Source organism: Drosophila simulans, chromosome 3L (genome assembly GCF_016746395.2).
Source record: "Drosophila simulans strain w501 chromosome 3L, Prin_Dsim_3.1, whole genome shotgun sequence".
Taxonomy (NCBI): domain Eukaryota; kingdom Metazoa; phylum Arthropoda; class Insecta; order Diptera; family Drosophilidae; genus Drosophila; species Drosophila simulans.
In genome coordinates, this window is record NC_052522.2 from 6,022,811 (window position 1) to 6,036,750 (window position 13,940).

Here is a 13,940-nt window from a genome sequence, read left to right on the forward strand (position 1 = left end):
CTGTACGATTATCTGGACATGAAGAGCGGCGAACAGGCCACGTTTTTACTGTAAATGCAATGGCAAAACTTGTAACCAGAACCACCAGAAAAGATCCAAAAACAAAAATCGAAACGAAAAGCAGGCAGCAATTGAATTTGCAGCGAATTTTATTCATAGGTACTTAGCGAAATAAACCCGTAAGCCATAACCAGAATGAATAGAAACCAACCCCCAGCTAAATATTTTACGTGTGCGCGAGTGAATGTGTGAATGAATCGTTGTTGCTCTAGGGTTAAGGAACTAACTTTCCACTAATATACAATTAAGAAACGGAACCGAAATAGTTGACATTCGAAGCTAAACCAAACTCTAAGTGTTTTTAGTGTATCAAGGACAAGCTCTTTTCTCAAATTCAAAGCAGACATTTTCCCGGCTAAGACTTGAAATAGCTCTAGAATTCTTCAATTGTTGTTAGCATTTTGTGTGTGGACGCATTTGTAAATAGCAAAATAACAATATCATCCTCCAAATAACGTTCAGCACAACCGTGAATGTCTAGTTATAAAAGTTTGCCACATTCTCACTTCAATTTACGATTTGTAAATAAATATTTGCCTAAGTGTAAAAATGTTTAGAAAGTAATGTAGTTTATTTGGGTTTACGTAAATTATATATTGAATTTTATCATGGGTTTGAACACTTTCTTTTTTAACTTATCGTTTTGAGATGGTTGACTGTGATAGTTGATTGTACAGTTAAAACTCTTATATATTTTTTAAATACCAAATTACAAACGAATAAATATTGAAATAAATTACGAGTACATATTAATCCCAAATCTAGACATACTATATATTTGTGTGTAAAAAAGAAAACATTCTAAATTTAAGTCCAAGTTTAACTATAATAATACGAGGAAAATATATAAAAAATTTAAATGTGTGTAACTATGTGTATTTACCAAATCGGAAAACGACAAAAGGCGAACTAATCGTTAACGATCTAAGTGTATACAATTTTAAATTCTGAATGTAAACTTTACGATGCGAAAACAAATATAAAACGAACATCAGCGATGCCCACACACCGAAACCCTCTAAGAATTTAGTTAATTTAAGGCAAAAACTTTCAACAAAATAAAACCCAATTCAAAAAAAAAAAAAAAAAAACTACACTTTTCTGTTAACGTTGTATTTATTCGAAATTAACCAAAAATTGTTATGTACAACATGGGGAAAAGAGGTGCCTACCCTAGTCTTGGAATAATCCACCGGAAAATCACCGTATCATTACTGTTCCTGATTAAACCATTTAAACTCGTAGTGCTTCAGTGAATTCTCCTCGGGCAGCGCCTCCTTGGCGTCCAATTTCCGCCAGCTGACGTGGGGCTGGAATCCAAACTCGTTCGCAATGTACTCAATGGTCCGCTGCACTGCATCTTCGCCGATGGCGAAGTAGCTACCCTGTTTGTCACCATTGCGACCGCCGGTCTCCTCGTGTCCATTGTAGTCCAGGATGTACTTGAATTTGTACAAATCACCCGTTGCACTTGATGCACTTCCACCGCCAGACCCACTTCCTCCGCCAAATCCTGAAGTTTTGCTGCCAGTAGTACCTCCTCCAATTCCACTCTCAGGTCCAATTGCACCGCCGATTCCTGAGGCTTTGCTTCCTCCAGAGACTCCTACAAGGCCGCTTCCAGAACCAATTCCACCACCCGAGACTTTTCTTCCTCCTGGAGCTCCCACACCGAGAATGCCTCCAGATCCGCCAGCTTGTGGATTACCAGGCGCCCTACCCGCCGCGATGCTTCCACCATTTGCTAAATTTGTTAACAATTTGTTATTACTTCTTCTTGTTTAAGAGGATAATTTCCTCTTATCACTTACAGGGTGCACTTCCGGTTGGTGTATTCGCTGTTACTCCAGAAATTCCCGGGCCGGTTGCTGCACCTAATAAAAATCCCAAGGGTATTAGTAGAGACATATACCATTATCTAAAATAGTTTATAAATCGTGTAGGCAGTGTACGATCTTAGTGCATAATGGTTCCGCTAGATGGCTTAAGTATTCAGTAAGCAGTGCATTTCGTAATGACATTTAATACTAAATAAATTTATAAATAATAAATTAATTATAAGTCCCCGCCTTGGCTTACTCAAAAGAGGTGTTTGGTGTGGGTTTAGTGAGTGTGGGGGTCTTGTCTTCGAATTGGCCAATGTTTTCGCAGAAGAAACTCCCGATCTATTAATGTGTTTAAGGCCCGCGTTCGGATGCTGTGCTACGGATTGAATGTTACTGGCAAGTGGAACCTTTGCATTTCCATCTGCAGCGAAGATTTTCACTTGACTCGCTGGCACCAATGAGGGCTCAACAAGCGGCTGATTGGCCAAGGGCACAGAGCCAGGTATCCTGTTGGCATATGTAATAGCTTGTCTTATAACGTCCTCGTCTAACCGGATGTTCAATGGCGGATAAACCGGCGGTGAAGCCTTCTCGACCACACCCACATTGTAGTCGATCTTTGTGTTGGCACTCGGAGATTGCGAATTGGAGGTCTGCGTGCTCACATGTCCGGTTACAGCATTCTTTGTTGTGTAGTATGTGTTCATTGCTAAGTTGAGACCAAGTTCGATTGTTTTAGTGTTTGGTGCTTTCGTGTTTGTGTTGGAAGTTTGCACTGCATCTTGGAGCAAACCAAGACGACTTGCCACAGTCTGTGCAATGGATTCCCGGAAGGGCAACTGCACATTCAGGCCGATGTCTGAAGAGCCATCGGGCTTACCTGGTTGAATGGGAGCCAATGGCTGTGAAAGTGTGCGGATTTCCGTCTTGGGAGGGGACTTTTTCAGGAAACAACCGGAACAGGCCTCCGAGTTGAAGTTGTACTTGGGCAGAGCCACCGGAGCTGCAGGAAGCAGGACCTTTGGAGTCGTTGTCACAGGAACACTTTCTGGGAAGTTAATAATATTACAAATAATTCAAAAGTTGGCCTTGATCACCTATATCATTGTAATCCTCTGTAAGAAGTGTCAGTATGAATGTCCAATTAATGTGTATTAAATTTAGAAACAAAAGTTCATTATTGAGCCAAAACATATTTAACTAGTTAAGATTAATCTTATCAAATCAAAAGCTATTGGTTATATTTAGAACACCACGTAGCTCGAAAACCAGTATGACTTTAAAGGAAATAATCTGAATGGAAGTTTGATTTCAACCGGGCTTATGATTTGAATTAATAAATAATATTATCAGGCCAAAAGCATATATTTTAGTGCTGTCATAGGTAATCGGTCAAGAATTCCGTGAATACTCACTTGGACCAACTGGACCCGCGTAAGGATAGCTCTTCATGGAGATTATCCGGAATTTGCCCTCCTCGTCGGTGGCATAGACCGTCACGTGATAGATACCATCGGCGGTGATGAACCCAAACTCGCCCATGATAATGCCGCGTTCATCTGTGAGTCGGGAAACAAGATGAGATTTGGCCAAAAAGATTTTGTGTTCATTTTGAATATGAATGCGAATTTTACGCCGATATGTGATTTTTAATTTGTTTGATAACCAGCCCCGAGCAGGCCCATAAAGATTAAGATCTAATAAACTGTATCGATAATGGCGATCATAACTTGTGAGCTGGTTTCTTAAAACCCAGCAACCGCACCACACACCCCCATCACCTTGCATTGTTATGTTAGACAGCTTCCTACGTAAGAAACATTCCTATGTTGAGATGAATTTATTAATCTGATGAATTAATAATCTGTGGATGGTCTGAAAGAGGTGCGACTCTCACCGAAGCATCCTGTCCAGCCACCCACCAAAATGTTCTCATTTGAAATTCTGGCTTGTGGCCTTTGTGTCTGGAAACTGGTTTCCACAATACTGGCCAACAAGTTTTAACGGTTTGCATCAATTGGCTTTCGCTTGTTTGTTTTAGGTTTAATTCAAATTTGGCTTCGTGTCACTTTCCCATTTGTCTCGATCGATTTCGACGAGGTTTGAAAATAATTCTTTATTGTAATTTATTCTTTTGTCGTGATTAATTTGAGTTAAAATTGTTCAATGAACTGGGCTAAATAATGAAAACTATTAAACTCGTATCAATATAAATTAAGACTATCATTTTCTGGTTATAAAATTAACACTAATAAAAAACCAACCATAAAATTAACATACATTTTAATGGGTAATAAAAATTAAATTACTTAACCAAAATTAAAAGACTAATAACTATTGGTACAGTTTTATTCCCAATTAATTATTTTACACTACACGTTCTAAAAACCTATTGTTTTTAATCAAGAGACTATTTATAAAGAAGGCAAGTACAAATTCAAATAGTATTTGGTTAGAAAAAAATTTAAATTATGTAACCAATAGTAAAATACAAGTAAATATATTGTAAGTGACAACACGTTTCTTTCTAGTATGTTCAATTTAAAGTTACTTGTTATAGCTCTGAAGTAATGCCCCGTAAGCTAGACTTCAAAAATCTGATGTTGATCAATAGATCGTTCAATATTTAAATCAAAGATGCCGAAATCGTTTTTGTTAGGATACCGTTCATTCTCCTTTGAATAGTTATACAACAAACAAATGTCATTTTGCATGCACAACGAGTTCCTGAATTTGTTTGTTAATATGAACGTAATCCAAAATTTTTGGCTCAACTCTGGCATTTTATATGCCAGAATTATACTTATAAATATTGAAATGTGGCTGATCTTTTGAAATTAGCATTAGCCAAAGAAAGAAAAACCATAAATAAGCCAAACATTTGTGTATTCGAAAGAGTCTACATGTTATGCAAATCGGCCACGTTTCGTTTTCGATTTTCTGAAAACTTTATCACCGATTCAGCATGGAAATAAAAATCATAACGACCATGCATGCCATTTGGACACTACACAATGGACTTCAGAGATGAACCCCCGGCCATATGTGTTTGTGAAGATTCCGCTAATTGCCATCGGAGGCTGGTATTTCAATATTTCAATTGCTGGTGACCTGTCGCTCAGGTGCACCGTGCACCCATCAAACGTGTATTGTGTGGCATTGCACAAGCCGCCACTCGCACTCCGGCTCAAAAGTCAAAAGTTATGGCTCTTTTTGGCTAATGCTGGCTGCCAGCTGCTGGATGGCGCTGCATTTGTGCATCTGCTCCTAACGACTCTCGAGATGACGCATCATCTATTTACATATTTCGGTTTCGGTGTCAATAAATCGACGCACAGTAGTCAAGATATGCTAATGGTTTAATTAGCGTCATTTGCTAGCTCAACCAGCTCACCTCTCTTCTCCGCCCGATGCTGCTGCTCGTCGATGGTGAAGCCGAACTTGTAGGGACGCACTGTGGTCGCGGCCGACAGGACATGGGCCAAGGTACACAAGAGCAGCAGCTTTAAAGGGAACTCAATGAATGGACAGGTTCAGAGTTGGGATCATACTTAAGCACTTACAGCACAGGCAAACGCCATAAATTTTAGGCTCATTTTGGAAATGTAATATTTATTTAAATCGGTCACAAATTTATTTTATTTTCGCGCCCTATTATAAACTGGCAGCGCTCACACAAAAACGCATAAATAAACGGGCGTTTATATTTTAATACAAATACGCGATTATAAATATTTAGATTTCAAACGGACGGAAAGACGCGTTTCTCACGGCTAGATTATCGGCTCGGAGCAAGCGCCATAGAATGAAACACACCCCACGATGTTCGGCAGCGAATTGACAATGTTAATAATATTAGGTAAACATTATAAAACATTAGAGGCGGACGAGAACCTGCCGCTGCTCGTTGGCCAAGTGTGCGTGCGAATCTCTGCCTTCTCCACGTTGTGTATTTCGCCAAGTCGGACCGCATAGCTGGTAGCATTGGCCAAATCGCATCACATCTATTGAGCCTCAGCCAAGCCTGCGCTTATAATTTAAAATTTCATGCAGTTTGAAAAGTTATTTATTTGATTATTTAAACTGCTTGTCAGCTAGTTCTGAAATACTAAGTAATTTGCATCGTCGATATTTTTATACAAAAGCTAAATTAGTTTTGGTAAATAGTCTTTTTGGCTTTTATTGCTAGACTTCCTGAGTATTTTTGATCCGGATTGATTTATTTGTAGATTGATTTCTACTAAAGTGCATACAAAAGTCGTTATTAGATATTTTTTATATTTAAGTAAATATAGATCCAAAAAAATGCAATTGTGAAAGAAAGTGTACAAGATTAAATTTAGAATGGTCTAATTTATTAGTAATAGCTTCTCACAAATATGTTTCAGACTCTAATTGCATTGAAATTTAATAACATTTTAGATTGGTCTTTAAAATCGGCGATCAGGGCTGAACGGTAATTAATGCCGATTTCTATTTGTTAATAATTAATCGACTCCAATGTATTTGCAATCCAACTTGTTGAGTCTCATCAACAGCCAGGCACTTGACCTGCTTGATGAGCAAATTCGAATGCAATGAGGAAGATGTTTGCACTTCTCTATTTTCATCGATCGGCAATCAGCAGTGAGCTTATCTTCTGCCGGATACTGGAAGCCAATTGTAATTGAAATATTGTTGTCAAGTTCGGCAATGACTGATGTTGTATGCTAAAATTTGCATATTAATTGCTATAACAGTTGTCTTTCAATACGAGCATAAATGATGCAAGTCTTAAGAGACGCGTCGCGAAGATACTAGTCATTAGCATTTAGCCCACAAAAGTATACAAGGGATTAAATAAGTTCGTTGCCTAAGTCATTCGATTTCAGTGCAATCTGAATAGCTATAGCCTGAAAGTAAGCTAAAGAGCTTTTTAAAATTAAACAAAAAAGTTTTAATCCGTAAAGCCGACTATGCATTTAGGAGAACTTTTTGTTTTTATTTTATTAAGGCATGCGTGGTTTCGGTTAAAACCCTAAACACTAAACCCTTGTTTCCGTCTTTCAAGACTAATGCCGATAAAACGGCTGGTAAAGAAAAACTAAAAAATAGGCAAAAAAATATTCTTTTTTTAATATTTTTACAAGGGCCGAAAAACTTTTTCTTTTTAATAATGTTCATATTTTAAGAACACCTAATAAAGACTGAAGATGACCGGGAATAATAGCCGTTATAGTATTAATATATAAAATAAGAAATTGTATATAAATTTAAAAAAAATTTTTTTTTATTTTAAAATTTTTTAAAAGAAAAAAATACCAATTCTTTCAATGTACCAATTCTACACTATTTAAGAATCGTTTATTGAAAACAAAAACCTTTAAATAGGTCCGTTGTTCGCCATAAGAATCTATTTAAGAATTGTTTATTGAAAACAAAAACCTTTAAATAGGTCCGTTGTTCGCCATAAGAATCTAGTTCTTTTTATCTGAACAACTTAAAAACATATTTCCAAATAATCGCATTCAAAAAAGATATTTTTTTAATCCGACCTTTTGAGTGAAAAACACATTTAAAATAAAACGAATTCATATAAAATCTACATTCTTTAATATTCAACAAACTGCGTTCTGTAACTAAGGATTCTTTCCCTTTAAAAAGGGAAACCGGAAGTAGGTAAGTGTTGGGGAAGATAACAAAGAGTTTTGCAGGACTGGTGGGCTTTAAAGGTGCTTACGGTGTATGCAACAACTTCAATTAGGCCACGGGGGCAACGGGCAGATGAGCACCCTGGGGCTGGAATCCGTTCTCATCGGCGATGTATTTAACCTCGTAGGTCACACCATCATCAGCAACGAAGCGGTAGGATCCATGGACAGAGAGAGCCTCGTTCTCAGATCCAACGTTATTCAGCTTACCTTCGGCTTCAGCGGCCTGTCCATCGGAGATTTCCCAGCTAAGAAGGAAGTCAGTGTCAACTAGGTATCCTTTTGGGTCATTTCTGATAGGCAACTTACTCGTATTTGAATGATTCGGCTCCAACGTCGGAATTACTGCGCACGATTTCGGCGTCCTGAGCGGCAGGAGCAGCCAGAGCCACGGCGAAGAGGGCGACGAAGACAATCAGGAATTTCATGGTGATTGTTGTTTGGTGTTTGGATCTGCGGCTATCGAACAGTTCAAGTCGAATGGTAACTATGGACGGCCGCGTAAACCCTTTTATAGATGGCACACTCTTGGCGATTATTCAAAGCGCGGCCGAACTAGTCAAACGGGTACAAGCCATAATGAGCAAAATCAATGTTAATGTGAAATGTCTGGTTCGGATTTCATTTTCGTTTGAAGTAGGAGCATTAAAAGGCCTAATATAAAATTTAAATTACACTATAGGCCAAAAAGAATCGCGTTCATAAATATTTCATTATTCAAATTTTTTACAATTCATTGAGCATATATTATATTTCTAAAAATCCAGCCAATCTTAGTGACGTCAATAAAACTCGGGCGCTTTCTCAAATATATAAATTTGTTTCTATATACTTTTCTAATTCTACGAATCTTTTACATTGGATAAAATCAACTTAATTATTAGAATCCGGAATCATTATACATCCAGGTATCTCCTAGGCTACCAGCCTGAACTTGGGATGGTAGCCAGTCTCGTCGGCCGTGAAACTAATCTCGTATTTTTTGCCATCTGGAGCTGACCAGCTGGTCGATCCCTGCACAGACAAGGACCCATCCTCTTCGCCGGCTCCAGGTTTCACCTCACCGGTCTCAGTGCGTGAGATTCCGTTGCTCGTCTCATAGCTGGAATTCGATGTTAATTGTTTTTAATAAATTAATAATTGATTGAATTTGTATGTAGGAACTTAAAATAATTTAACATCTGTTACAATTAAGCATTTTAAAGCTACGCTCTTTAATTTTACCCTTGCAGAGGGTTATACCTATGATATCAGTCAGAAGTTTGCAACGCAATGAGGGAGACATGTGCAACCAAATAAAGTTTATATGTATATATTTATATACATCCATTTCGTCAAATCAACTCAAGCCGTTTCTACGCAAACTAGTAACTCAGTTTTATGGTTAACAATTTTTTTAAATGAAATGCCTTATGTAAAAATCATTTATGGGCAATACCTACGCAAAGGAATATTTATCGCCCGTGTTCTCGCTCTCCAGTTTGATGGTCTCCGCCTGGGCATCCTCACCAGCGGGAAAGGCCAAACAGATCCCAATTGCCATGAAGGCTACCAGCCACATGAAAGTCGATTGCATTGCGGAAAGAATTAGTTTTTCAGAGTCTCCGTCACACCAAGCTGCACTTTACTGAACTGCGATGCGATCGTCTGATGCCCTTTTATACGAAATCTCTGGATTATGTCCTCATCGGTGAAAAATGCAAAATAATAAAACAAATTAAAAATAAAGAAATCAGCTATAATGCTAACATTCAATAAAACACATTTTAATTACAGATTAACACTCTAAGTACCCTGCACTAATCGTGCATGCAGGTATATCCAACGGAAGGTAATGTATGCAATTACCTTGTCGACAGCCATTTGATAGACAGAATGACGCCTTGCCATCACCTTTAAATTCTCAAATCTTATTGGTTAATTAAGCTAATCGTGAACATGTTTGTTTGAAACAAACAGATAGAATGGTGAAAATTTGTATACAAAACAGTGAATGATCACCATTTGCTATATACATATAAAACATAAACAGACTCAGGCTTAAACGATGTCTTCTAGTCGAGATGCATTAGGTTCTGTATTTTAACTTTGTATTATTGTGCATTGTGATTTTGCCATTGTCATTTCTCATATTATCATCTAATGTTTGAATAAGTAAAAGCCTCAGCAAATGCCTGTTTGTGTACACTACTGTTGGTATATACATTAATTATTAATAGAAAATATCAGTCAACAATCCAACAAGCGTGGAATATTCTTAGCTTCTTCAAATATCAGAGTATGTTACAAACTTTTAATCGTGCAGGTTTGGTTATAAGGGGTCACGTATAGTATACACGCTGTGACCAGTTTCTATACTCAGTCGGTTCTTTTTCGGCTACGACATTCCCAATTCCCCTACTTAATTTTGACTTCTTCTGAGAAATAAAATAATTATGCATTTTATGAAAGCAAACACACATAAGTTCAGGTAATTAAATTCCTTTAATTTTTAACAAGTGGTGCTGGTTGACTTAGTTCCCGTCCTTCGAAAACAGGGATAGGAACGGTTTGGTAATGTCTGGGGATATTAACAAGGAGTTGGATAGTGTGGCTTTAAAATTGCTAAAGGCCAAATCAATTTTACTTAGGCCACAGGGGCAACGGGCAGATGAGCACCCTGGGGCTGGAATCCGTTCTCATCGGCGATGTACTGAACCTCGTAGGTCTGACCATCATCACCAACGAAGCGGTAGGATCCACGGACAGCGATAGCCTCGTTCTCAGATCCAACGTTATTCAGTTTACCTTCGGCTTCAGCGGCCTGTCCATCGGAGGTTTTCCATCTAAGAAGGAAGTCAGTGTCAACTAGGTATCCTCTTGGGTCATTTCTGATAGGCAACTTACTCGTATTTGAATGATTCGGGTCCAACGTCGGATTTAAGAACCACGATTTCGGCTTCCTGATCGGCAGGAGCAGCCAGAGCCACGGCGAAGAGGGCGACGAAGACAATCAGGAATTTCATGGTGATTGTTGTTTGGTGTTTGAATCTGCGGTTATCGAACAGTTTGCGACGAATGATGCTCTCTGTTGGCCAGGTCGCGTCTTAAATAGTTGGACAACCTCTCGATTATGCTAAACGCATACAAAGTAGTCAAAACATAATGTGAAAAATTTATATTATTGATTTTATTATCTTATTTATATTATCTTTGAAAGGCTAAAAGCCTGGCACAAAATGCAAATTAACAAGTTTAGGCAAATTGGTCAAATTCGTTTCACTAAGTCAGTTGTTACTAGCAAAAATACTCGGTGTTATTAATATCCACATGAGAAACAAGGAAATCTTATCAATAGATGGCAATCTCACAAGCAGAAAATAAAAGCTTAGATCTCACGTAGAAATTAAATGGGTCTGTAAATGCTTTTCAACTAATTTTTCAATATAATTCAGTGACCATCTATTCATTAATTTAATTACTCAATTATTATAACATTTAACATTTGGCAGGACAGTCAGCGGGACAGTCGGCTGGACAGTCGGCTGGACAGTCGGCGGGACAAGTCGGCGGGAGAGTCAGCGGGACACGCCAAAATGATTTTGCCATTGTCATTTCTCATATTATCATCTAATGTTTGAATAAGTAAAACCCTCAGCAAATGCTTGTTTGTGTACACTACTGTTGGTATATACATTAATTATTAATAGAAAATATCAGTCAACAATCCAACAAGCGTGGAATATTCTTAGCTTCTTCAAATATCAGAGTATGTTACAAACTTTTAATCGTGCAGGTTTGGTTATAAGAGGTCACGTATAGTATACACGCTGTGACCAGTTTCTATACTCAGTCGGTTCTTTTTCGGCTACGACATTCCCAATTCCCCTACTTAATTTTGACTTCTTCTGAGAAATAAAATAATTATGCATTTTATGAAAGCAAACACACATAAGTTCAGGTAATTAAATTCCTTTAATTTTTAACAAGTGGTGCTGGTTGACTTTTTTCCCATCCTTCGAAAACAGGGATAGGAACGGTTTGGTAATGTCTGGGGATATTAACAAGGAGTTGGATAGTGTGGCTTTAAAATTGCTAAAGGCCAAATCAATTTTACTTAGGCCACAGGGGCAACGGGCAGATGAGCACCCTGGGGCTGGAATCCGTTCTCATCGGCGATGTACTGAACCTCGTAGGTCTGACCATCATCACCAACGAAGCGGTAGGATCCACGGACAGCGATAGCCTCGTTCTCAGATCCAACGTTATTCAGCTTACCTTCGGCTTCAGCGGCCTGTCCATCGGAGGTTTTCCATCTAAGAAGGAAGTCAGTGTCAACTAGGTATCCTCTTGGGTCATTTCTGATAGGCAACTTACTCGTATTTGAATGATTCGGGTCCAACGTCGGATTTAAGAACCTCGATTTCGGCTTCCTGAGCGGCAGGAGCAGCCAGAGCCACGGCGAAGAGGGCGACGAAGACAATCAGGAATTTCATGGTGATTGTTGTTTGGTGTTTGAATCTGCGGTTATCGAACAGTTTGCGACGAATGATGCTCTCTGTTGGCCAGGTCGCGTCTTAAATAGTTGGACAACCTCTCGATTATGCTAAACGCATACAAAGTAGTCAAAACATAATGTGAAAAATTTATATTATTGATTTTATTATCTTATTTATATTATCTTTGAAAGGCTAAAAGCCTGGCACAAAATGCAAATTAACAAGTTTAGGCAAATTGGTCAAATTCGTTTCACTAAGTCAGTTGTTACTAGCAAAAATACTCGGTGTTATTAATATCCACATGAGAAACAAGGAAATCTTATCAATAGATGGCAATCTCACAAGCAGAAAATAAAAGCTTAGATCTCACGTAGAAATTAAATGGGTCTGTAAATGCTTTTCAACTAATTTTTCAATATAATTCAGTGACCATCTATTCATTAATTTAATTACTCAATTATTATAACATTTAACATTTGGCAGGACAGTCAGCGGGACAGTCGGCTGGACAGTCGGCTGGACAGTCGGCGGGACAAGTCGGCGGGAGAGTCAGCGGGACACGCCAAAATGATTTTGCCATTGTCATTTCTCATATTATCATCTAATGTTTGAATAAGTAAAACCCTCAGCAAATGCTTGTTTGTGTACACTACTGTTGGTATATACATTAATTATTAATAGAAAATATCAGTCAACAATCCAACAAGCGTGGAATATTCTTAGCTTCTTCAAATATCAGAGTATGTTACAAACTTTTAATCGTGCAGGTTTGGTTATAAGGGGTCACGTATAGTATACACGCTGTGACCAGTTTCTATACTCAGTCGGTTCTTTTTCGGCTACGACCTTCCCAATATATTCCCCTACTTAATTTCGACTTCTGCTGAGAAATAAAATAATTATGCATTTTATGAAAGCAAACACACATAAGTTCAGGTAATTAAATTCCTTTAATTTTTTAACAAGTGGTGCTGGTTGACTTAGTTCCCGTCCTTCGAAAACAGGGATAGGAACGGTTTGGTAATGTCTGGGGATATTAACAAGGAGTTGGATAGTGTGGCTTTAAAATTGCTAAAGGCCAAATCAATTTTACTTAGGCCACAGGGGCAACGGGCAGATGAGCACCCTGGGGCTGGAATCCGTTCTCATCGGCGATGTACTGAACCTCGTAGGTCTGACCATCATCACCAACGAAGCGGTAGGATCCACGGACAGCGATAGCCTCGTTCTCAGATCCAACGTTATTCAGCTTACCTTCGGCTTCAGCGGCCTGTCCATCGGAGGTTTTCCATCTAAGAAGGAAGTCAGTGTCAACTAGGTATCCTCTTGGGTCATTTCTGATAGGCAACTTACTCGTATTTGAATGATTCGGGTCCAACGTCGGATTTAAGAACCTCGATTTCGGCTTCCTGAGCGGCAGGAGCAGCCAGAGCCACGGCGAAGAGGGCGACGAAGACAATCAGGAATTTCATGGTGATTGTTGTTTGGTGTTTGAATCTGCGGTTATCGAACAGTTTGCGACGAATGATGCTCTCTGTTGGCCAGGTCGCGTCTTAAATAGTTGGACAACCTCTCGATTATGCTGAACGCATACAAATTAGTCAAAACATAATGTGAAAAATTTATATTATTGAGTACGGCCTATCTTTGAAAGGCTAAAAGCCTAACACAAAATGCAAATAAACAAGTTTAGGCAAATTGGTCAAATTCGTTTTACTAAGTCAGTTGTTACTAGCAAAAATACTTGGCTGTTATTAAGATCCACATGAGAAACAAGGAAATCTTATCAATAGATGGCAATCTCACAAGTAGAAAATAAAAGCTTAGATCTCACGTAGAAATTAAATGGGTCAGTAAATGCTTTTCAACTAATTTTTCAATATAAT

At 38.4% G+C, this 13,940-nt stretch overlaps 6 protein-coding genes across 9 annotated transcripts; all 6 read right to left on the minus strand.

The window, feature by feature from the left end:
- Positions 1 to 1,157: 1,157 nt before the first annotated feature.
- LOC6736974 (protein lethal(3)malignant blood neoplasm 1) lies at positions 1,158 to 5,746 on the minus strand. Of its 3 annotated transcripts, XM_039293189.1 has the most exons (7): positions 5,450 to 5,745; positions 5,281 to 5,389; positions 3,302 to 3,445; positions 2,767 to 2,934; positions 2,140 to 2,595; positions 1,872 to 1,934; positions 1,158 to 1,804 (listed from the first exon to the last, which is right to left on the minus strand). In XM_039293189.1, the coding sequence occupies exons 1-7, from the start codon at positions 5,480 to 5,482 to the stop codon at positions 1,272 to 1,274; spliced, it is 1,506 nt and encodes a 501-aa protein (XP_039149123.1). In that variant the 5' UTR covers positions 5,483 to 5,745; the 3' UTR covers positions 1,158 to 1,271. The 3 variants fall into 3 exon arrangements, with proteins under 3 accessions (XP_039149123.1, XP_039149122.1, XP_016030612.1); XM_039293188.1 differs by having other exon boundaries at positions 2,140 to 2,934; positions 5,450 to 5,746; XM_016170118.3 differs by lacking the exon at positions 2,140 to 2,595 and having other exon boundaries at positions 5,450 to 5,741.
- A 1,715-nt stretch (positions 5,747 to 7,461) lies between these two features.
- On the minus strand, positions 7,462 to 8,098 carry LOC6736975 (larval cuticle protein 65Ag1). The gene is made up of 2 exons (XM_002083786.4): positions 7,886 to 8,098; positions 7,462 to 7,824 (listed from the first exon to the last, which is right to left on the minus strand). The coding sequence occupies exons 1-2, from the start codon at positions 8,002 to 8,004 to the stop codon at positions 7,626 to 7,628; spliced, it is 318 nt and encodes a 105-aa protein (XP_002083822.1). The 5' UTR covers positions 8,005 to 8,098; the 3' UTR covers positions 7,462 to 7,625.
- A 278-nt stretch (positions 8,099 to 8,376) lies between these two features.
- LOC6736976 (endocuticle structural glycoprotein ABD-5) lies at positions 8,377 to 9,214 on the minus strand. Of its 2 annotated transcripts, none has more exons than XM_002083787.4 (2): positions 9,019 to 9,214; positions 8,377 to 8,678 (listed from the first exon to the last, which is right to left on the minus strand). In XM_002083787.4, exons 1-2 carry the CDS (start codon positions 9,150 to 9,152, stop codon positions 8,492 to 8,494), a joined length of 321 nt encoding a protein of 106 aa, XP_002083823.1. In that variant the 5' UTR covers positions 9,153 to 9,214; the 3' UTR covers positions 8,377 to 8,491. The 2 variants fall into 2 exon arrangements, with proteins under 2 accessions (XP_002083823.1, XP_016030613.1); XM_016170117.3 differs by having other exon boundaries at positions 9,015 to 9,212.
- An 888-nt stretch (positions 9,215 to 10,102) lies between these two features.
- Positions 10,103 to 10,675, minus strand: LOC120284721 (larval cuticle protein 65Ag1-like). Its single transcript, XM_039293192.2, has 2 exons — positions 10,463 to 10,675; positions 10,103 to 10,401 (listed from the first exon to the last, which is right to left on the minus strand). The coding sequence occupies exons 1-2, from the start codon at positions 10,579 to 10,581 to the stop codon at positions 10,203 to 10,205; spliced, it is 318 nt and encodes a 105-aa protein (XP_039149126.1). The 5' UTR covers positions 10,582 to 10,675; the 3' UTR covers positions 10,103 to 10,202.
- An 836-nt stretch (positions 10,676 to 11,511) lies between these two features.
- Positions 11,512 to 12,145, minus strand: LOC6736977 (larval cuticle protein 65Ag1). The gene is made up of 2 exons (XM_016170116.3): positions 11,933 to 12,145; positions 11,512 to 11,871 (listed from the first exon to the last, which is right to left on the minus strand). The coding sequence occupies exons 1-2, from the start codon at positions 12,049 to 12,051 to the stop codon at positions 11,673 to 11,675; spliced, it is 318 nt and encodes a 105-aa protein (XP_016030614.1). The 5' UTR covers positions 12,052 to 12,145; the 3' UTR covers positions 11,512 to 11,672.
- An 840-nt stretch (positions 12,146 to 12,985) lies between these two features.
- On the minus strand, positions 12,986 to 13,620 carry LOC120284720 (larval cuticle protein 65Ag1-like). Its single transcript, XM_039293191.2, has 2 exons — positions 13,408 to 13,620; positions 12,986 to 13,346 (listed from the first exon to the last, which is right to left on the minus strand). The coding sequence occupies exons 1-2, from the start codon at positions 13,524 to 13,526 to the stop codon at positions 13,148 to 13,150; spliced, it is 318 nt and encodes a 105-aa protein (XP_039149125.1). The 5' UTR covers positions 13,527 to 13,620; the 3' UTR covers positions 12,986 to 13,147.
- Positions 13,621 to 13,940: the final 320 nt, after the last annotated feature.

Excerpts from the sequence above, each read along its gene's own strand:
- LOC120284721 (XM_039293192.2), bottom strand. The coding sequence starts at position 10,581 with ATGAAATTCCTGATTGTCTTCGTCGCCCTCTTCGCCGTGGCTCTGGCT. Across the intron at positions 10,402-10,462 it reads CCCGAATCATTCAAATACGA|ATGGAAAACCTCCGATGGAC; the intron begins GTAAGTTGCCTA and ends CTTCCTTCTTAG.
- LOC120284720 (XM_039293191.2), bottom strand. The coding sequence starts at position 13,526 with ATGAAATTCCTGATTGTCTTCGTCGCCCTCTTCGCCGTGGCTCTGGCT. Across the intron at positions 13,347-13,407 it reads CCCGAATCATTCAAATACGA|ATGGAAAACCTCCGATGGAC; the intron begins GTAAGTTGCCTA and ends CTTCCTTCTTAG.
- LOC6736977 (XM_016170116.3), bottom strand. The coding sequence starts at position 12,051 with ATGAAATTCCTGATTGTCTTCGTCGCCCTCTTCGCCGTGGCTCTGGCT. Across the intron at positions 11,872-11,932 it reads CCCGAATCATTCAAATACGA|ATGGAAAACCTCCGATGGAC; the intron begins GTAAGTTGCCTA and ends CTTCCTTCTTAG.
- LOC6736975 (XM_002083786.4), bottom strand. The coding sequence starts at position 8,004 with ATGAAATTCCTGATTGTCTTCGTCGCCCTCTTCGCCGTGGCTCTGGCT. Across the intron at positions 7,825-7,885 it reads GCCGAATCATTCAAATACGA|CTGGGAAATCTCCGATGGAC; the intron begins GTAAGTTGCCTA and ends CTTCCTTCTTAG.
- LOC6736976 (XM_002083787.4), bottom strand. The coding sequence starts at position 9,152 with ATGCAATCGACTTTCATGTGGCTGGTAGCCTTCATGGCAATTGGGATC. Across the intron at positions 8,679-9,018 it reads GGCGATAAATATTCCTTTGC|CTATGAGACGAGCAACGGAA; the intron begins GTAGGTATTGCC and ends ATCGAATTCCAG.
- LOC6736974 (XM_039293188.1), bottom strand. The coding sequence starts at position 5,482 with ATGAGCCTAAAATTTATGGCGTTTGCCTGTGCT. Across the intron at positions 3,446-5,280 it reads GCATCGGGCGGAGAAGAGAG|ATGAACGCGGCATTATCATG; the intron begins GTGAGCTGGTTG and ends CCCGACTCACAG. Across the intron at positions 1,805-1,871 it reads ACCAACCGGAAGTGCACCCT|CAAATGGTGGAAGCATCGCG; the intron begins GTAAGTGATAAG and ends TAACAAATTTAG.